We start from the raw sequence: 21,511 nt of genomic DNA, 5'->3' as shown, positions 1-21,511 counted from the left end.
GGCATTTTTCTGTCAAGATCAGATTTTCATAATCAGATAATAGAATCTTGTACGTGGCGATCTCAGGTTCATTATAGTTTGATCTCCACCATTCTCTCTGGTCTTCAACAATCTTGTTTTTTAGATCTCAAGGTTTTTGACATGGCCAGCGCTGGCTATGTCTTAGCGCTTCTTTAAGGACATTCAGCCATGCTGAACAGCAGCGGTGCTGCTAGACTACATGGCTAAAAGACAGACATTGCCAATGCCAATAACTCTTGCATTGAATACACAAATTCCCCCCCAGACCTCCAAAAATACACAGTTCTCAGCAGGGAAACGAGAGCAGAGTAGAATGCTTGAGCACGTCAAAAAGTCCACAAAATCAGTTAACACTCAGATTCCAATTCCCATGAAATTTTCAGCACACCTAGGTTCAAATGCTCCTCAGGTCCTCGTCGCCAGTGAAGTAACAAAGCTGTAGAGATCCAATTTAGTAGATAATTCCTTTATTACCTGAGGAGCACCAGTGAACATTACATCTTCCAGTCCACTCAGTAACCTTCTGGCCACAACCACTCAGTGGAAACAGAACACACAGTTAAGTAGAAACATTCTATACATTACATAAGGATGCAAAAGCAACCTGGTTGCCAAGCAACACAACACGTGGCCCCTTAAAACCATTTATGCAGGTGCTCCACTCACTTCTGGTGGAATCAAGGATCACTTTCTTATCGCTTTATATTGTTCATTAGGCATTTTGAAACAAAGCTTCTGCCCATTTTTAAAGGTACGCTTTCTTATGCGCCAAGGACCTTCAGTCCGCTATCTCTCAACTGATTCGCAAATGCCACTTCAAGTGATAGAATTATGGTGGACAATCATCATCAGCAGAGCAGGGTCCTAAACTCTGGAAAACTCTGGAACCGTTCTAGGCGCAGAACCAAACGATCTCCTAACCAAACTTCTCCAAAGTGATCTATTGAATTTGTCTTTTAACTGAAGAACTCTTTCTGGGCCAGCCATCGGAGAACGATATCGGGGGGACCCTCTGCGCTTAACTAGACTCTTAACTTACTCCTGTCACTTTATTCTATTTTGCTGTTCTATCTTGAAGCTCTGATGTTACCCTAAGCTGAAACTCGGCACTTTAACACCTAATTAACACCTATATAATTAAATGTGAGACTGTGCTGCTTTATCATGACATTGTCAGTAGGAGGTTGTTTTTGTGTGCACACATACATGCAAAGAATATGTTAGAAGCGGAGGGACATTACACATTATATATTGTGCAAGTCATGTGGCCCTCAACCTAATATGCATCAGTTATTGCAGTGTTGTTGTGTAAGGGTAATAAAACTTGTGCCCTTACAGATGAATTAGCCAGTTGCGTGTCTGAGCGTTTCTAGTGCACAGTAGACTTACTTAACTATTGATATTTAATTTTTAACCCGTTCAATGCGTTGGACGGCTCCTGGCCATCCGACGTCACGGCATGTGCGGAGGACGGTCGGGGGTCATCCGAAACACACCCACTCCATAAATCACCTGCACCGCTTCGGAATTGGTGCCGCGGTCAACGGGTTAATATTCTGTTGTTGATATTGTATCCCATAGGTACTGTGGTTTTGATGTTCAAGGGCACACCCATCACCGGCATCATAATCACCGAGATATAATAGCAACATTAATTTGGGTTAACAGTTGGGTTTTTAAACACTTTCATAAATGGGATGGTCCTTACGAATTAGGTAGCATGGCCTCCAGCATCTACCTTAAGAAAACAAGAGCAAACAAAATATACATCAGCCTTAGCGGACAGTGCACCTCACATACAAACATGCTTTATTTAATCAGTCTACAGAGTGCATCTTTTAGCTCCCCCACCTCAAAAACCTGCCAGCATGTCTTCTTTCAATCTTTTTTATCTTTTGCATTTTTATACAGCACAAATAAAGGTATCAAAGTGCTTTATGTGAGCACTAGTTCCATTACAGAAATGTGCCCAGTGGGGGATAATGTGCTGCAAATCTAAACGCTTATAAGGTCCCTAGCGAGACCGATTGGCTATGCCAATGCTTGCATTATTTATAGCCTCTGCAGCCGGGGAGGGAGCCAAAGAAGTCACATTTCAGTTACACATCACAAGCCCTCATTTAAAATGGAGACAGGGTAATGCAGTTACATCAATTTTAAGACTGCAGTACAATACAGTGAACGGTGTCAGTCCATGAACTCCAATAGAGCAAGGTTCATGCTCTTCTCAAAGAATTGTGCTTCTAAATTCAGTGCATAGTTTTCAACGTGAGGTGCGTTAAATGTCTCATCTTATTGTGGTAAGCATAACTTGCCCCTCGCACACATTCTTTAGGCTGTTCATTTCTCTAGTAATACAGTCGCACACAAAATGTTATAGTGCTGTTCACTTGCATCAAGGCACTTTCCTTTCTGTTCAAAAGCCTTGGTATGTGTCTATGAATGTTTCCAGGGGCTAGCATGTTAAGGTGATCTGGCACGGTGAGCTTTTCAGGTTTCAGGCAAGCATGTATTCCTGAACCAGACTACATGACCCACTGTATAGTAATTGTAAAGCTATTCAATTCCTGGCGGCACAGGACCCAGGATAATGTACTGCATAGCTAAATACTTATAAGGTCCCAAAGGCCACTGCATTGCAAACCAAAACACATAGATAAAAGACATTGTCATTTACAACACCAATATCTCTACCTCTCCCAAAATGCGTGACCTATTGCATTGCAAATACTTGTTAATGCAGCAAGTGTGGTCTGCGAAACTTATAGTGAAGAGAACGAGAAAGACATTCAAAGTTTGAGGTTTTACTCCCCACTCTGGTCAGAGGTAAGAGTCTCTGCAGCAGGTGTGCACAATCCAGATATGTTTAATTCTAGAACATGCAGTACTTTGCTGGTCTGTTTAATCCAGGTTTAAGACCAGTGTGTACCTTCTGATATGGCCAAACTTGGTCTCTTCCTGAATTCGTGTCCCTTTTACCCCAAAGACCTCAGCAGCTTGGCCGAGTTACAGAAGATTGTGAAATTACTTATCTCGCTGCAAGGTCATACTCAGTGTCTTGTAATTCTGTAGATAATAAGATGTCCTCTGGCATTTATTTAGAAAGTAATGTTCACACCTAATTAAACATCACCAATCCAACTGCCTACACTCCACAATTATTCCTGAAGGACCCTGCCAACCTGGTGGCTACAGTATATAGGCACAGAAATTCATACAAGGTCAATAGTGTTTGCAAATTACTAAGTTCATTTATTACAGTTAGGGTTAAAAACAGGAAAATACTTAGTTAAAAACATTTGTATTAAACGATAATCACACACAATTCCAAATTTGAGGACAATTAATCACATGAATCACAATTAAAATCATTAAAACCTAAACGAAAAACCCCAACAGATAACCCAGACAGTTATCTTTGTCTTTAGTGGCCACACTAAGAGTCAGATTGGGGGGGGGAAGGGGAGAGGGGGGGGGCGCAGATCATTTGGCCACCTGGTACCAAAGATGTGGAATGCACTCCCATATAAAATAAGAATTCTACCCAACAAAACCGTTTACAGGAAACATTTCAAAACTTTGCTGTTTCCCTTGTAGACGCCCTATGGATTAGAGCTTGTTAACAGTACTCCTTAGTGCTGGGAAGCCCTCAGTCAGCCACGCGCTCTACAAATTCTTAAACACATAAACACCCCAGAATTCTAATCATGTGCACTCGCCCTGCTATCTTGAAACCATCAATATCTAGTGTGCTTGTTCGTACAGCTGGGTATGTGGCAACAGAAAAAGTGCGTTGACGCGTTTCAAAGGCTTTATCTTATTCCACCTTCTTTATCAAGACAGAAAAATAAAACCTCTTGTTTTGTGCAAATGTTTCGATGGGTGCTCGTCAAAACCCTCTCTAGCACAAATTTCGTGATCCTAGGGCGTTGGTACCGATTTAAATAATCCAATTAGTTTTTTTTCACACTTATGAAAAAGGATTGTTTGTGGTTGTCGAATGTCCCCACTACCCCCTTTGGGATTCCATTGGTCTATCCTTACTGTTTCAATTTCTTATTACAAAGGTGCCGTCTCCTGGCTTTTGTTTTTAATTTCAATGCCAGGATGTTTTACCTTGAGGAAATCTTGTGCCTTCATGCGATTCCTCCCACTTTTATATTCAAGTCTGTTTTATTTTAAGGCAATAACACTTGCCACAGGTTCGTTTAAACACAGCGTTAAGCCAACAACCCTAAACGGGGCCGGCCGCGAGATAAGTCAGCGTTGGGGCCTTAGGGCCTGCACAAGAAGGCAAATTGTTACACAGCGCTTTGCTACAACCCTACAAGAAATGGAGAAAAGAAGAGGGGGAAGAGAGGAAACTAGAGGTGAAAGAAAGAAGAGAGTACAGCAAGAGTAAAGGTAGTGTGCGCTGAAGGAGGAGCAACGGAGAAAGACCCAAGACAATGCCCACGCATCAGGGGGTGTCTAAGGGTGCAATCTACTGGGGTTAGGAGGAGCAGTGGCATGTGGCGCGCATGCTCCATAGAGCAAAGATATTGGACTAGGGGCTGCCAAACTGCCTTATAACGCATGTCACATGCTTGTAGTCGCGCTGTGAAAAGCTCCATTGTGATGACATGCCAGAACTGTACAAACCAGGCTGCTATTGGGGGGCTTCAGGTCTCTTCCAGTATAGAGCTATAAGCTGCTTAGCCGCTCCCAGCACCTGGAGCGTCAGGATCCAGTCACTTCGGGTGAGTGCCTTAAGGCTGGCAGGTTTGATGCCTAGTAAGATTGTGCTTGTGGCTTCAGGCAGGGGAAACCTCAGTATTCCCCTGATGTTTATGTTTATGTTTTGGCAATTTTTAAAGCGCGCAAATACCCAGGGGTGTCTCGGCGCTTAACTGAACAGATGATGGCTATAGCAGATCTTAATGTGGGAACAGCCAGGTTAAGGACTAAGGACCCCCTTCCAAAAAATGGTCAACATTTGGCACGCCCACCAGACATGAATAAAATCCCCCGGTGCAGACTGACACCTCCAGCACAGGGCAGATGATGTGGGAAACATCTTATGAAGTCGCTGAGGCGTATAGTACCACTGAGTCAAGAGCTTATAGGCATTCTCCCTCTGCGGGATGCTCCAGTATATCTTGTGAATGTCCCGCCAAAGGCTATCCCACTGGGAAGGCTCAATATCCATGCTGTTCGCCAGCTGCCATTGGTGCTGGTATGGGTGAGAGGATACCTCCCACTTTTAAACATTGTAGAGCATCATCCAATTCAGCTCTCTATTGTTCTTTATACCGGCGGTCCCTCGATCCGCCCTGGCCTGTTTATGGAGTCTGTAGAGACAGAAAAAAGAGAGGCCTGTTCTGAGGAACACCACTCGCCTGCTTGGAAAATTGTCCCTGGGTTTTGAGAAAATTACGATTCTAAAGCACCTACAGTTGGCTTCTTTAGCTGCATAACTTACTGAGGTGGCTCCAAAACACCTGCTCCATCACATTTCTTAATTGGTCTTTTTCAGTTACTGGAAGATCCTCTAGACATGGAGACCCCGTCTGAAGACCCCCCGGAAGACCGGAAGAGAGGTGTGTCTATAGTCACAGCGGACATCGGGTTGGTCAGCATGATCCGACAGGGTATTCTAGCGCTGCAGCTGCTTCCAGCAAACTCAAGCGCAGGTCAGTCATGTTAGGAACACTTAAAACATTTGTCCCACTTGGCATTGGTGAGGTGGGTAGAGGAGGTCTGAGCTCTCATAGTAACCAGCTTCTCTTTGCAGGCATCATCATCATCACGGATGGGGTGACGAGTGTCCCGGATGTGGCGGTGTGCGAGACCTTGCTTAGCCAGCTCCGCAGTGGCACTGTGGCTTGTTCTTTTGTGCAGGTGAGGTGAAGCTTGCTCCCAAATGGATTGGGAGTGGGCCTAGTTAGCGGAACAGATGCTCAAGAACTCCAGTTACATGAGGTGATCCCTGTTTTAATAAAGCTTTGTCTTTGGCATGGTCAAACGTGATTTTGATCTTTTCGTTTGCTAGGTGCCGTCTGCTCATGGGGTGGGTTTTGGCATGATTGGAGTTCAGCAATACAAGTATTTATCTTTTTTATGGCTCCTATTACATGCAGTTGTTAACTGCTTTAGAATCTGTTCTGTGGTTGCTATAGATAATCTAGGGGTAGAGAGCTAAGGGGCATTAGGGATGTACCAGTGAACACTACATTTAATAGATGGACGAGACCCCGTAAATGTAAAACCCTTTACTTGGTGATATTTGCTTGAATTGGAGTCCCTGCAGATTCTAACCTCTACCTGTCCCTCTTCCACTGCTGGCTCTCTCTGCTTTGATGCTCCCTCCATCTGCCTCTATTTTCTGAAACTCCAAGTGGGGCACAGCTCTCCAGTACTTGCATCATCCCCTTGTGTGGAACTGGCCTCCTGTACCTGTAGTGTGAGTCTGTTCCTGAACTTTGAGTGTATTGGGGTTTTAGCGATCCTTCGATGTGTTTTTGTCCTACAACACACTGCACTGATGTTATTGTGTTGTCAGAAAGACCGTAATGCTGTGCCCCCCTCCCCAACAGTGACGCTCTTCCATGCTTTGATTATTATGAGTTGTAAATGCAGTTCCCCTCCAAACTGACAGACTTGTTCTTTTCTTTTGTTTTGTACAGGTCGGCGCAGTCTTCTCGTATGACTGCACCTTCGGCCATGTGCCAAATGTAGAGCTGATGAAGTTTATTGCAATGGCTACTTTCGGGTCCTACCTGTCCTCGTGCCCTCAGGTGGAGCCCAGTAACCTGTATCTGAATGTCTATCACAAGGCCTTCCTGCTTTACTCCTTCCTGCGGACTGGCGAGTCGATGAACCCGGAGTACTACTGTGGTGAGGAGGTGTTCTGTGGCCTGTGTGATGTTTGTGCCGCTGCAGAAATTCCTTCCTTCCACCTCACAGTGAAGACCATGCTGAGTGGAGGTGTTTGGAAGGAACAAAAGTCCTCTCTAGCCATAGTTTAGGAGTTTACTTCTAAATCTGTGTTATGCTTTCTGTACACCTCGGCCTGTGCCTCTTTGCAATTTGGGTTGGAGAATTGTTTGGTCTCTATGAGATTAGTGAGTATTAGACATCAAGAGCACCTTCATTCTCCAGCCATAGTGTCACATAACCTATGAGAGCATGTAGGAAACTCTGCCTTTCCATTTTTCCTGTTTTTTTTCCCTCTGCATGCAGAGACATTGCCTGCTCCTTATCTTTACCATTATTTGTGCTTTAATATTACTCCATGCTGTTTGACCTAAACTTCTCTGACTTTTTTCCTATTAATTTGCTGTTTTAATTTGCATGGCTTCTGCTTTACACTTTTTGTAGCAACTGTTAACATGCATGTGTTTTTTGTTGTTATTTCTATGTCTCTAACCCTCCCATCTCAGCTGTGGTCTCCCTTGAAAGAAATTCCATCGAAAACTGGCATCTGCCTCATTCAATCCTGAATTTTGAATGTCTGCTTAAACCTCACCCCCCTACCCCAAAGACCCAAGGTATCCTCCTTTGCAATGACGACCTCAACTCACAGATAGCAGCATAGCTCAACTTCATGGTTTTTGACGTTTCTCACCCATGCTATCTGCACAATCAGCAGGCTCTCACATGTACATATACATTGCATTCACAACTTTTTATCAAATGGTATTTTCTGCTGTCAGGCGTGAATGCCTCTCCCCCATACACCCCGTAGTTGAGGTCATGGAAGTTGTCCATGTAGATGTACAGAATGCTGTCTGCACCGGTCTCACTGGCTCCGCTGTGGCCCTGCTCTCCACACTTCCTTCCTTCTTACTATATCCCCTAGCATTATCCACGTCCCAGTTCAAGTGTCACCACTGAAGGACCAGAACTGGCTTCCTCTCACAGCCATGATGTAAATAAACTCCCCTACATTATGTTACATACAGTTGGAAAATATTGCGAAGAAATGTGACAATCTCTGGGGAGTATGAGCCTTAAAAGGTGCCAGGCAATGTCTAGGTTGGCACTTGCAATACGATTCCCCTGGCGTTTGTCCTTTCCATAGAAATGGACCTTCCATTTGAGACCATGCTTGCCGCAGACCTGCCCTACAGCATCCTTCTTTGTGCTGCTGTTGATCTTTTTATAACGATCATCTGCCACCACTGTCTGGAAGGAGATGCTGCCAGCTTGGTTGAGGGAGAGCATCTACAGCATGATCCGGAAACAGATATCACCCAAGTGACAGTCGCAATGTGCAAGACAAGTAATGCGCCTGGAAGCGCAGGCAGAGGATGAGCAGGAAGTCTGCAAGTGACAAATCGAAGAGGTAAATGGTTCTGGGTTTCCATGAATTCATGTGTAAACAGAAGATCCACAGGGCTACTCCATTGCCAAGTAAGTCGATTCCGAATTCAGTCATGAGCACTACGGCCAGCTACCAAGTGCATGTTTTCCATCAAGAGGCAGGTGGCATTCGCAATCGTGGTTTCTGAAAATAAGCAGATATATGGTGAAATATAACATTTACGGGGAACATAGAATCCACGCCAGAAAGCAACCACATCTCTTCTAAACGACACATACTACCCTTCTGGTGTCACTGCTTCTTTTTAAGTTTGGATTTCCCCCTTCCACTTCATGTTAAGAGTCCCCTCCCACCCCCGCACCACCCCACCCCCGTCCAGCATAAATGCAGCAGTGGGTTTCTCAGTACACATGTTTATTTATGTTTCCTGCTCATGTTCCAATCTCTGCTACTTATTTTTTTATTTATTATCTGCATTTACTTTTTAGCTTGTTTGATCTCTGCTACATGTTTGGCACTCTTTCTTCCTGCATCTGTTTTTTTTCAGTACTGGCGATGTCGAAAGGCAGGTGATCCCAATTACAACATGCCTGACACAGCACTTGCTTTTCTTTTGTTTTTCCCTTTTTATCTACAAGTGATTTTTCAAGAGGTCCTTAATTTATGTATAGGCCTGCCGCATGGCAACATACTTATAAGGTCTCAAAGGCGAGACCTAGTGGCTATGCCAATGCTTGTTAATATTAGTAAGCTACGCCTATCGAAGGCCTAGGTATCCCACCACCGGTACAAAAGGGGGTGGTAATGGACGGAGCATCTGAACCAATCAAACACTCACACCCAGTCAAAAGATCTGGGTTTAATCCATCACCGTTCTTTAGCCCACTCTGCCACCCCAGTTCAGACATGACTATATGCAAATCAGTCTGACCCTGTGCCTCATGGGAACAGTCCAGCCCGAACTGCCAAGCCATGCCTTCCCTGGACCGGAAACAAGCTTCCGAGGACCGGTTTCAGGCATTCCAGCCGTCTTCAGCCCGGCTTGCTTGAATCCAGTGGCAAAGTGAGCAAGGGACTCAATTCTGAGCATACCCTGCCACACTTATGGCGGCCAAAAGCGGTACAAAAGGGGGGGGGGGTGGTAATGGACGGAGCATCTGAACCAATCAAACACTCACACCCAGTCAAAAGATCAGGGTTTAATCCATCACCGTTCTTTAGCCCACTCTGCCACCCCAGTTCAGACATGGCTATATGCAAATCAGTCTGACCCTCTGCCTCATTGGAACAGTCCAGCCCGAACTGACAAGCCATGCCTTCCCTGGACCGGAAACAAGCTTCCGAGGACCACTTGCCACTGGATTCAAGCAAGCCGGGCTGAAGACGGCTGGAATGCCAGAAACCGGTCCTCGGAAGCTTGTTACCGGTCCAGGGAAGACATGGCTTGGCAGTTCGGGCTGGACTGTTCCCATGAGGCACTGGGTCAGACTGATTTGCATATAGCCATGTCTGAACTGGGGTGGCAGAGTGGGCTAAAGAACGGTGATGGATTAAACCCAGATCTTTTGACTGGGTGTGAGTGTTTGATTGATTCAGATGCTCCGTCCATCACCACCCCCTTTTGTATCGCAGAGGTATCCCACCAGGCAGGATGCTTAATATTAGAAAGGAGGGACGTTTTCTTTTTCATTTAACATGCCCTGAAAGTGAAAACACAAAAGTTCTGTTTTCACAGTGGACAGGCTGGTGTTACCATTGACTAACATGGAGTTACACTAGCCACAACACTTAGGGCTAACTTCCCTTTGGGACAACCAAAGGTATTACTCCAAGGTATCAAATTAATCATTATATTAACCTTGACTCCTTGTTGAAATCAGATTGAAGATCGCTTTTAATAAAAAAGGTGACTTTAGATATTCACCACTTTGTTGCCCAACAAAGTGGTGACTTTCCTGTTTATCTGTAGCAGTTGTTTCCTAAGGCAACATGCAGCCCCCCGTTAGGAAGTGTGAAGCGCTCCCAGGAACAGGGAGCAAAGGGGCATGCTGAAGGGAGAAGGTGTAACCTCCTGCAGGATGACTACTGGGCAGTGACCCCCTCAGTGAAGCAAAGGACGATCACACCTTCGCCTGCCCGCTCCTTTGTGTAGGCAGACAGGCTGGCATCTTCTCCAGAGGGGAAATCCTGTTGCAGAACCGATTTTCCAGGAATAGTGGCTCATTATGCTCTGTACATCCCAGGGGCGTGTCGAGTGGAGGTTCTAGGGGAAGATAGCTTGCTCCATCTTTTTCTAGTATAGAAAGGGGTATCCTTCTTGGATCTTCAGAAGGACAAAGTCCCACAAACTGACAAAGTGGGAAGGGTATCAACATGGGAACTGTTTGGCTAGTGGGTCTTTCCCTCCCACAAATGAGAAGATGGCATAAAAGTGGCACCTCAGACCCACAGACCTCGGATCACGTCTCGACTGGCAAGAAGAGAGAAGGAGCTCTGTTTGAGAAAGTGCCTCTTTTGACATGATAAGCTCCCACTTCTTGCCTGGTTTTGATGTGGTTTTGATTGTAGTACACTGGGTCCCTGCCAACCAAGTCCCCTGTGCCAGTGCTTCTTCCCTAAATATATCCACAATTGGTACTTCTGCTCCCTGTAATTCCCTAGTAAGTGGTACCCTGGGTACCTAGGGCCTGGAAGCTGAAGAGGTTCTCATGGGGCCCCCTCACTAAGACCATGCCACTGCCCTTGCATTCCTTGTGAGGGTGGAAACAACTAAGTTGAGTGCCATGCCAGCCAGCACTACCTATAGGTAAGTTACCTAGCCCTAAGACAGGATGCACTATACTCCAGGTGAGGGCACATCTGCATGAGTAGATATGCCCCTGCAATACTTAAATATTGTAGGTGCCAGGAAAGCCATAAGGAGTTTGTGTGCTGGAAACTCTGCAATTCGAGTTCCCCAGCACCATGATGGCTTCACTGGAACCAGGAGTATTTGGTACCAAACAGCTCCTTGTAATAAATCCACACTGACGCCAGTGGGAGATTTGTTAAAACATGTACTCTGAGGGTGCCACAGAGGTTCCCCCTGAAAACATCTCAACCCTGGTGTGGGCACTGACTGACTTAATGCAGCCTGCCACACAGAGACCTGTTTCTGGACCCCTAGTGGAGAACGTCTGCTCTCTGGGACTAGAAACAATGCACATCCTGGGTAGAGGTGTCACCCCTCCTACTCCAGGATGGGTCCGTGTTCAAAGGGGAAGCTTTAAAGGTCTGCCACCTTTTGTAATGTGACTCCCAGCTTCTGCTGCTACAGCAGATGGCACCCCCTGGTTTACACCCCTGCTTTGGGCGGGAAACCCAGTAGGAAAACTCAGAGAGACTAGGAGGTGTGCCCACCTTTGCCAAACTCCACCCCTCAGGTGGAGGAGGCGAAGTTGAGCACACTTTTCAGTCCCCTCCATCTCGAAGCTCAGGAGACGAGCCTGGTGCGGAGGAAATACAAAACAACCCTGTACATTTCTAATGGGCTTTTCAGCCAAAATACAGCGCCTGAGATTGAGTATTCAACCTCTTTCAGTTTCCGTGTTGTACAGTTTTCATTCTGACGTTTGCATATGGGCTATAAGGATAGAAATGGTTTGTTTTCAGTATGAAGTGTGACAATCTTACAATCGGATCCTGGGGTATTGCCATATATTGGGTATATCTACTTAACTGACAATGATTTGAATCTACACCTGATCAGGTTGACAGAGTGGTGACCATATTAAAATCACTTGGTTGCAAAATTAATTTCAAAACATTTAAGATTGCCTACCAAATGTTGACCTTCCTGGGATATGAATTATCCAATGAGGGATATCTCTGGACGTCCTCCAGAAATGTGCTACCTGCAACTTCCGAAAACGCTGAAAAACTTGCAATCCCTGGTGGGATTTCTTAACTTCGAACACACATTTGCCTCGCCTGACAGAAAGTGAAGCCTCTGTCTGACCTGACTTCTCCCACGTTTTCATCGATACACTGATATCTTGTGTGCCGTACAAGCAGACATTTAACAAACTAGGGACAACCAAACCAACCTGATTATCAGAGTCCTACCCAGTCACTATGGTTACACTTATGTGACCTACAACTAAGGACAGACCGTCCCTATTTGCAACAAGTCACACTTTTATTCCTTGGCTAAAGCACATTTTGCTTCTATTGAAAAAATATTGACCGCTGTACAGAACGTGATTTTATTTAATGATTTTTTGTAAAGCGCGTAGTAACTCAGAAGAGCATCCCAGCGCTGATCTGCTTCTCCAGGGGTTTCAGCCAACTAGTGAAATTATATTTGCGGGAAAAGGAGGGTCTTTAAGGTTTTTCTGAACTTGAGATAGTTCGATTCTGTCCTGAGTTTTCGGGGTAAATGGTTCCATCGTTTGGCCGTGTGGACTGAGAAGCGACGGCCACCGGTCTTAGCTTTTCTGACTCTGGGGACTGTAATAAGATTTTCTGCATTAGACCGGAGATCTCTCTCTGCTTTGTATGGGGTTAAGAGTTCTTTCAGAAGTGGGGGACCGTTGTTGTTGAGGGTTTTATGGGCCAGACAGAGGGCCTTGAAAACTACCCTTTCTCTGACTAGGAGCCAGTGGAGAGAGTTGAGGGCCGGCCTGGCGGAGGATCTTCCTGGTGTGCCCGTGAGTAGGCGGGCGGCGGTGTTTTTGACTTTCTGCAGTGAGTTCAGGGTGGCTTCAGGGGCTCCCAGGTATATGGCGTTACAGTAGTCTAATCTTGCCAGGATTAGACCCTGAATGAGGAGCCTCCTTGCGGTATCGGGAAGCAGGGGAAAGATCTTCCTGCAGGCTCTGAGTAGCCCAAAGCAGGTCCCTGCGGTTCTTTTAGCCTGGGTTTTAAAACTCATGTCCTTCTCAATCCACACACCAAGGCTCTTGACCTCTTCCTTGGGTGCGGGAGGGTCCCCTAGGCACCTAGGCCAAAGGTGAGATGGTAGAGAGGGCCCCTTGTGGCCCATCAGGAGGATCTCTGTCTTGGACCCGTTCAATTTTAATGAGGAGAGATTCATCCATCGGTGGACTTCGGAGAGGCAGCTGTGGAGATCGGATGGGGCGTGGTGAGGGTGAGAGAGGGTAACGACCAGCTGAGTGTCGTCGGCGTAGTTGATAACTGACACGCCGTACGAGCTGACCCTCTTCTCCAGTGGGGCCATGTACACGTTGAAAAGTGTAGGGCTCAACGATGAGCCCTGTGGTACTCCACACCGGAGGGGGATGGTGGATGAGCAGCTGTCGTTTTCCCGCACCTGGAAGGAGCGTCCAGTCAAAAAGGATTCTAGCCATTTCAAGGCCATACCCTTTAATCCGATCTCTCCCAGTCTGTGGATTAGGGTGGAATGGTCTACAGTGTCGAAGGCCGCACTGAGGTCTAGGAGGATCACTGCCACTGATCCTCCCATGTCCAGAATGCTTCTGGCCTTCTCCACTGCTGTCAGGAGGGCGATGTCCGTGCCCTGACCTGGACGGAATCCTGTCTGGGAGGCCGCTAAGAGGTTGTTGCTTTCTAGGTAAAGCGATAATTGCTTATTTACCAGCTTCTCTGCGATCTTGCTGTTTCCAGGGAGAAGGGATATGGGCCTGTAGTTGGCGAAATCCTGCGGGTCTAAAGAGGGTTTTTTCAGTAGACCTTTGACTACTGCCGCTTTCCAGCTGGGGGGACAATGCCCTCCGAGAGAGAGGAATTAATCAGGGCCGTGAGGGGAGGGATGATGGTACTTGACACTTTTTTTAGGAAACGGAGGGGGGCAGGATCAAGGGGGGAACCACTTTTGATTGCGGCCAGCGTGGCTCCTACTTCTTCCGTAGTTACGGGGCCGAAAGCGTCCAGGGAGGGTTGGGGGGCTGGCAGCAAAGGGGGATTGGTGGTGATGATGGTAGGATCCGGCTGTATGGGGTCCTGTTCGGGGGGGGGGTATGGTAAGAAGAATGTTTTGAATCTTCTCGTCGAAGAAGGTGGCTAATTTGTTACATTTAGTTTCAGCTGCTTTGGGATCGAGGGATTTGAGTGGGGGGTCAGGGGCGTGGAGTAGTTCTTTTAGAACTGAGTAGGTTTCATGGGCCGAGCAGGCAGCGTTTTTAATTCGGTCCTCGTAGAAACTAGTTTTGATATTGCGGAGCTCTTTTTTGTAGGATTTTACCGCGGTGCGGAATGATTCTTTCAAATGAAAGGGCGTTCTTTGGCGCAGGGGAAACAGATTATTGTCGTTTCTCCTGTACCAGCATTTGAGACAGCCACAAAGGCAAGCTTTGCCAATGATTGTGCCCTACACCCAGGATGGGTACAATGGGCTTCTTCTTTAAGTACAGTAGATGTAAAGTTTCTATGTGATCCTTCTCTTCATACACAAGCTTTTCTCCAATATGAACAGGATACTGTTCCAACTCCAGACACTTAACCTGTTGAATCTTATTAAATTATTATATAGCATGGGAACTGGCAGATGTGAATGGTGCAACACTTGGGATGTACCAGCGGTGAATGTCTCTGGAGTCCATACAGGAATGGCAAAGAGGCCATTCCTAGAAATGGACATCGTACAGGCAGCTGTAATATACTCTGAGGAGTCCACCTAAGAGCAGCAGGGAAGAGACCTTTGTAATGGGCGTTCTACCACCTGACTCTTGCAATGATGTAATACAACCAACTTTAGTGCATGCTCTCAAGGGTCCCCTGAGTGTCATTGGCAACCCACAGGAATGGGCTTTAAGCACCTAGCTCAGGTGTATGCTGTGGCCCTGGAGTGGCCTGGAGCAAGCTAAAGGCTTGGGCATTATAACAGCAGGTGTTGGATATGCTTTGAGGAGTAAATCCAGGAGTGGGTTGGTGTGAGTAGGTGGACAGTTGCTGATACTTGTATGGATTGATGACCCTGTCGAAAGATGTGATTTGATTAGTAACATGAGTTGATAGAGATTAGGGAGAACGGGGGAGGGGATGTCATTTAGAGGCCGAACCTGGCCTTAATAAGACAAAACTGAGAAGATTCCACAGGGACGACCCTCTCAATCTCCTTCCTTTTACCCGGCTACCTGGACTAGATCCCTGGGAGGGGAGGCTCAGTAGGCTGAGCTATCAAAGAGAATGTGTGAGCTTTCTGCAGAAAGAGAATCCAAACTACTGTGGAAGATGGACTTTGGTAGTTTGGGAGGGAAACATTAGTGAGGAAACCACACGTCCAGATATTTAATCTTTAGTGGACTAAAAGAGGGAACACTGCAGCCCAGAGCATTGATCCCCCCCCCCCCCCAAAAAAGTTCAACCTACAGGAAAGGGCCTCCACCCACTGGAAATGTTTAGGGCCATTCAAGCACAATCTGATGATTTGCCAAGAACGATGTAGGTGACATTTACGAAATATTCCTAGAGAATTCCTCTGTGTGGTTATGGCTATTGCCCAAACTTAAGACGTGTTTCACAACAGTTTGTGATGCAAACATTTAATCAAGTTATACAAAATGAAAAAGGAATCTTCTTTGCCGTTAAAGGGCTTCTTAGCTTTTGTCACAATGGTAGTACTTCCCAAACTGGTTTGTATTCCTTAGTTTCTTATTATAGAGAACACAAAAGATTTTGAAACTTTGAGAGGCTGTGTTTATGCAGATTCTATACTGCACATTAAGTGGGGTGACCTGCAAAGACACTGAGGAAGCAGACAGTCGAGATATTCATTATTTTGCCATATTTTAGATTGTTCAACTCTGTCATATTGTGAGCTTGTTTAAACCAGGTTGTAAATTGCTGTTTGAGAAGATTTATGTTGAGGGAACCATGGTCTTTGTGCTTAGGCAATTTCTCATCTACATAATATGTTTATGAGGAGGCGAGATTAGCTTGGATCAAAACTGTATCGAAAATGTGATTATGTATTAAACCTATAATGAAACCTAAGTAAGTGAAAATTGGGAGCTTGACATCGGTTCTCGTTTTCCACTGGTTCGCGAGTAGTTGCGCTGAGGGGCCTTCCGGTTTCTTGTCTGTTGGAAATTTCTGAGAAATTTCAAGAGGGCAGGTTCATGGATTTTGGGAGACTGATTAAGGCTGTGGGATTTTAATAGAATATTTTAATGCATAGGGTTTTGTGTGGTGCGTATTACCCTGCCTATGTATCAAAAAGGAAAGCCATTAAAAGTTCTCCTGGTTATCATGTTATTATGGGCACCGTTTTTATATGGTCATGTATTCCAAGTTGATGGCAGGACTTATAGGAGAAATGAAAGGTGGGTAAGAAACGACTAATGGGCTCGATTTTGTGAATATACCAGCAGCATGTAAAATAAGGATACAGTTGAAATTCCTTTGCTGCCAATGTGTTCCCCCTACCACTTGGAAAAAATGAAGATGATCCACTCAATGGAACGCCCACGCTTGTGTGAGTGGAACAGCACAGTAAGCAAATTCATAGTTCTGAAAGAAAATAGAACAGAAGGTCAAGACTCCATGTGCCTCATTCCAAGCCTTTGGAACTCGCTGCTGCAAGCACTAATACACTCCCCACCCCATCCCTTCTGTTGTAGGGTTTGAAAACTTGTTCAACACATTGGTTGGTTGTGGGTAAGCATTCTTTGTATAACCATCTCCCATTTTTAAGGCTCACTATAGTTCTGTCTCTTAGCCTCTCCTCCTTACAGTTCTGTTTCTTTGCATCTTCTCCTGTGTTGTTCGTAACATGCTTTGCTAATACCAAGCTAGCTCCATGCTCATATAGTACTAGATAATGAAGTACAAACTGCAACTGACTACTTTGCTGTGCTCTGATATTTACAGTGTCCCAGCACAAACTGTTCAATGAGCACTTGGTGTCTGCTAGCAGTAACCCAGCACTTGCGATGAGGAGGAAGAAGCATACGGAGAAAGAAGTTCATGCGGATCTGGTGAGCGTGGTGTCGGTCCGCCTGCGGGAGGGCTATTGCATCCGCGACATATCCATCTCTAAAGGTGAGCCATGGAACCCTTATCTTCACCGAACCTACTCCAGCACCTTCATGCCTACTTACGCTCTCTAGCCACTAACTCCCTTTCACATTGTGTAGTTACAAACATGTATGCGCGCTTACCCAAATAGGTACCTCTTTAACAAGGACTAACTTGACATAAAAGATTTCTTCAAGTTAATTTTATTATGGTAATTACGATTCATATATTGTTTCTCACACCATTATTCTAACCTCTTGCTGCTAAAGTGCATACTGTTGAGCAGACGTTCACTCTTTGGTGTTCGCATTATAACAAGGTGCCTGTATGGAGGTTTTGCCTTTTACTCATTCACGTCTTACGTCACTCGTACCTAAGACGAGTGCAGCATCCTGCATCTTCAGGGACAGGACCAGCTGCAGTGTGTTTTTGCTTTGAGGACCTACTTCTGATTGATGCATCTTTCTGCAGATTGCACAGTTTGTGAATATTGTCTAGGAACAAGACTGGAAAAGGTTGCTCCCAAAATAGCAAGGCTGTGTGACTTAAGTCGCAACACCGCTCGCCTACGATGGAATATTGGGGTATATAAGGCTTCACCCAGTTGGTTGGTATTTCTGCCACTCATCAAAGTGAGTCTGAAGCTCTTCCTAGTTCTTCACTAATTAAATCCCTCAACATTTTCGGTAGTGACTAGATCAGATTATCCTTCTAAGATTTCAAGTGCCCTGTCACAGATGCGGTGAGATGTTGTTATCAGATTCATATGACATGTACATATCTTTGCCTGCATCTCTGATTCCTTAATGTTCCCTAATGCCATTAAGAAGTGAGAGGCTAAGCTATTTTTGGCCAAGGGATACACCATAGTGTATCCCTTATTTTTTTAGGTAAGACCACCAACAGGAAATTATCTTCAAAAAGATCATCCACAAAAATATAATTGGAAGGAGAAATCCTCTTCTAAGAAACTAGCATTAGCCCAGGACTAATCAGTGGCCCGAAGCCAATTTCTTCTTCATTGCCAGAGCTAATCTGACACTAAAAATATATGAACCCAGAATTATTTGCTCCCATTGGCCAACGCTGTGCATGTTTAAGTCTTGTGGTTAGCCTTGCTAGGTGTTTTTGGGACAGCTTGGGTACCCTCTGTGCCACTCCTTAAGCATGCGTCTACTCCTATTGGCTTTGTATGCCCCAAGAAGGGCTAGGCAGTGACCGGATGCACCATTTTTTGTGTGTTATTGTTTGACTCAAGATGTACAATTCCTTGGCGAAGAAAGACCCCCCCGGATAACCTACTTGTGGGATGTAGAGCACTTGATGTTGACCTCTGACCTTTTTTTGCTATTGAGGACCTGCCTTTTACGGGAAATTAATTCAGTCCCTATCCAACAGAACAGAGGAACATATTGATGGGTGATTGCTTAGCTACGTTGAATCATTTGTTTCTACTGTGTTAAGGTGACTGACTGTCCCTAAACAGTTTTGAGTGTGATGAAATAGAATTCTTCTTTGCTCTGCATACTAAAGTTGACCGATGATCATTGGCCATTTTCTAGTAACTATTGGTTGCGGACCATGGGCAATTGCCTGCTGATCATTTAGTGGTAGGCTGTTTGCTGGTGACAGTTGGGTAGTTGTGTGTTGTCTGCCGACTATTAGTTACTGATAATTGAGAGGAACTCTGTTGGTTTCTGATCATCGGGGTGTTTGACATTGACTGTAGTCCATTAGAAGTTGGCCGTAGGCCATTGGGCAATGGCTGCAGACCATTGAGAATCCATCCCAGACCTTTGGGCGTTGAATGCTAACTATTGGGCATTTCCCCTTGGACGGTTGCCTTTAGCTGCTAGCATTGGTTGGTGATTGTGGGTCATTGATATTTACTTGCAAACCACTGAGTGAGATGAGGCTCTCTCAACTCCTCTTATTCCTGGCTCCTCTTGTGCAGGTAGTGCTTTCCTGGATGTGAAGCTGGTTCTGCTGTGGAAGCACAACATGAGGATTGAGTACGTGGCCGCGGCTCCTTGGCCTCTTGACTCTTCCAAGCGCACCACCTTAGTGGAAGTCACCATGGAGGGGAGCTACGATATTCTGCATGACATCAGCTGTACCATGAGGAAACCAATTACCAGCCTCTATCGCACTTCGGTCATCCGTCGCTTTTGGAACACACTGCAAAGGTAATATACCTCTTCTTTCCTCTGACCATCTCTTTCCTTTCACCTCCTTTCCTTACCCCGCATCCCTTTTTTTTCTTCCCCCTCATGTTCTGTCTACCTCTTTCTTGCTCTCTCCTTCGCCACACATCACTGACTTCCTTCTTTCCTTTCCTCCCCAACTTTCCTCCCACCCTTGTAATTTCCACTCCTTAGCCATGCTCTCCTTCCCATCACAATCTTTCCTCATCCTGCTAGTAAAATGTAGATGTTTTAAGACAATATGTCCGTCCGCACAAAACTCAGATCATAAAACAAAGCAAGCTGGTACATTCATTCATTAAATATTTTATTTTTTAAACTTGAGTTAATATTTCTTGCAGCATTCGAAACCCCAACAGTATTGCCCAAAAATAAATGTGCTCCATAAACAGACTGTTTTTTCTTTTCCATTGAAGGAGGGATGGGGTTAATCCTTAGTTCACTCAATAAAACTGGACAAAGGAGCAAATGTTTAGTTATCTCATTAAGTGCTCTTAAGCTACAGTCCGAATTCAGACAGCCGGCTAATGGGGAAACAGGGTTCCTTTACCTAGGTCAGGACACCAGTTGCCCCACACGCATATTCATAATTCTTCTACAATGCTTGTGAAAAGCATATGGAGTGAAAGTTTTCGGTCTACATAAAAATATTTTATTACTCTCAGTGACATTTGGAGTCAAATTTTGTTTAATTTCGATCTCCTTTCCTTTGCCATTTCCTTGGAGTTTCCTCTTCCATCATTCGTTCCTCATACATCTGCTTCCTTCTCAAGTTCTCCCACAGATTGTCCTCTTCTATCAACTTCTTTATCGGATCCCCACTTTTAATTTTTCATTCTTTATTTATTTTGGTTGAGGCCCCAAGCCAGTGAGAGTAACCAGAGCGTAAATCACATCATACTCTTACTTTACCCCTAGATGTATCTCAGTACTCCCCTGCCCCCCACTTGTTTTTTCATGCAACTTAGCCATCTGATCCTTCCGTCTCCCATTTTCATCCTTATCTTCCATGTTTGTTTTGTTGCATTTGTTTGCAGTACCAGGCCATGTTGCCAAATTTGAGCCGTCTTCAGCATGGACAGTAATTCAATACCTCTGCTTGTTAGTGCATTTACTGCCAACAGAATAGTGCAGAAACACAGGTCTCTCCCCAGTCGGAATGACATATTTTCTCTGGATTTATAACAGACCCTATTGAGAGTGCATCAGACCTGGGAGTCTAAATAATGGAGCATTTGTAACTTGAACAAGAAAAATGCATCACATGATCAGAAATTATTTCGTTACATAAGAAGGGGAGTAAACAAATGCTTAGTGACAAAAGCTAATGAATTCCTGTATTATCTGTAGAACTTTGCAAATTTCCATCATGGGATAAGGAGTTCTCTTTATTTTTGTTCCATAGACAGAAGTTAAATATCCTGTAGAAGATGTATGGATATGTATTGCCTCCATGATGTCTGGTTTGAGCGATTTGATCTCCCCTTATCATTGTCTCCAGATATTCACATCAGGGAATCGTTGTTACCTGAAGTTAAGCATTTCATAATGACGTTTGGCGGAGGGTCATACATTTGTAGTTTACCAGTATTTGACATGAACACTCTTTGTTTTCAGCATTAATCAGACAGATCAGATGCTTGTTCACTTGCAGTCATTTGATAGTGTACCGGAGCATTACACTATCCCAGAGAGCACAAAAAATGGAGTCCCCCTCTTTTACCTGCCCCCAGGCTCGACCACACCGGTGAGTTAGCACTTGTAAAAATTTCCTGCCCTTCTTTGTCATGCTTTTTAGCTGTCTCAATATGTAATTATGCTCCTCCTCGTTTCTCCTCATGTCCTGCCTGCAGCCAGTGCTTCCCACCCTTTTGTTTTTTTTCTCTTACTTTGGTGCTTTCTCTCGTTCAGTTCCTTGGTGTTAACCATCGTCTCGTTTTGGCTCTTCCCTCAGTTGCTCAACTTGACTTCCGCCCCTGCTCCTCTCTCCTGTGTTTTCTATTCT

General features: G+C 45.1%; 1 protein-coding gene across 7 annotated transcripts in view; it reads left to right on the top strand.

The window, feature by feature from the left end:
* SZT2 (SZT2 subunit of KICSTOR complex) overlaps nt 1–21,511 on the top strand; it is a 1,033,029-nt gene that overhangs the window by 98,062 nt on the left and 913,456 nt on the right. For all 7 annotated transcript variants that reach the window (XM_086953216.1, XM_086953214.1, XM_086953218.1 and 4 more), the window contains exons 6-11: nt 5,537–5,693; nt 5,795–5,901; nt 6,687–6,897; nt 17,156–17,326; nt 19,257–19,488; nt 21,124–21,253. In XM_086953216.1, coding sequence (XP_086809342.1) covers nt 5,537–5,693; nt 5,795–5,901; nt 6,687–6,897; nt 17,156–17,326; nt 19,257–19,488; nt 21,124–21,253 — 1,008 coding nt within the window. The remainder of the gene's footprint in view (nt 1–5,536; nt 5,694–5,794; nt 5,902–6,686; nt 6,898–17,155; nt 17,327–19,256; nt 19,489–21,123; nt 21,254–21,511) is intronic.

This window comes from Lissotriton vulgaris, chromosome 1_2 (genome assembly GCF_964263255.1).
Source record: "Lissotriton vulgaris chromosome 1_2, aLisVul1.2, whole genome shotgun sequence".
NCBI lineage: Eukaryota > Metazoa > Chordata > Amphibia > Caudata > Salamandridae > Lissotriton > Lissotriton vulgaris.
Note: the sequence above shows the minus strand (reverse complement) of the source record. Positions and strands in the feature narration are given on the sequence as shown.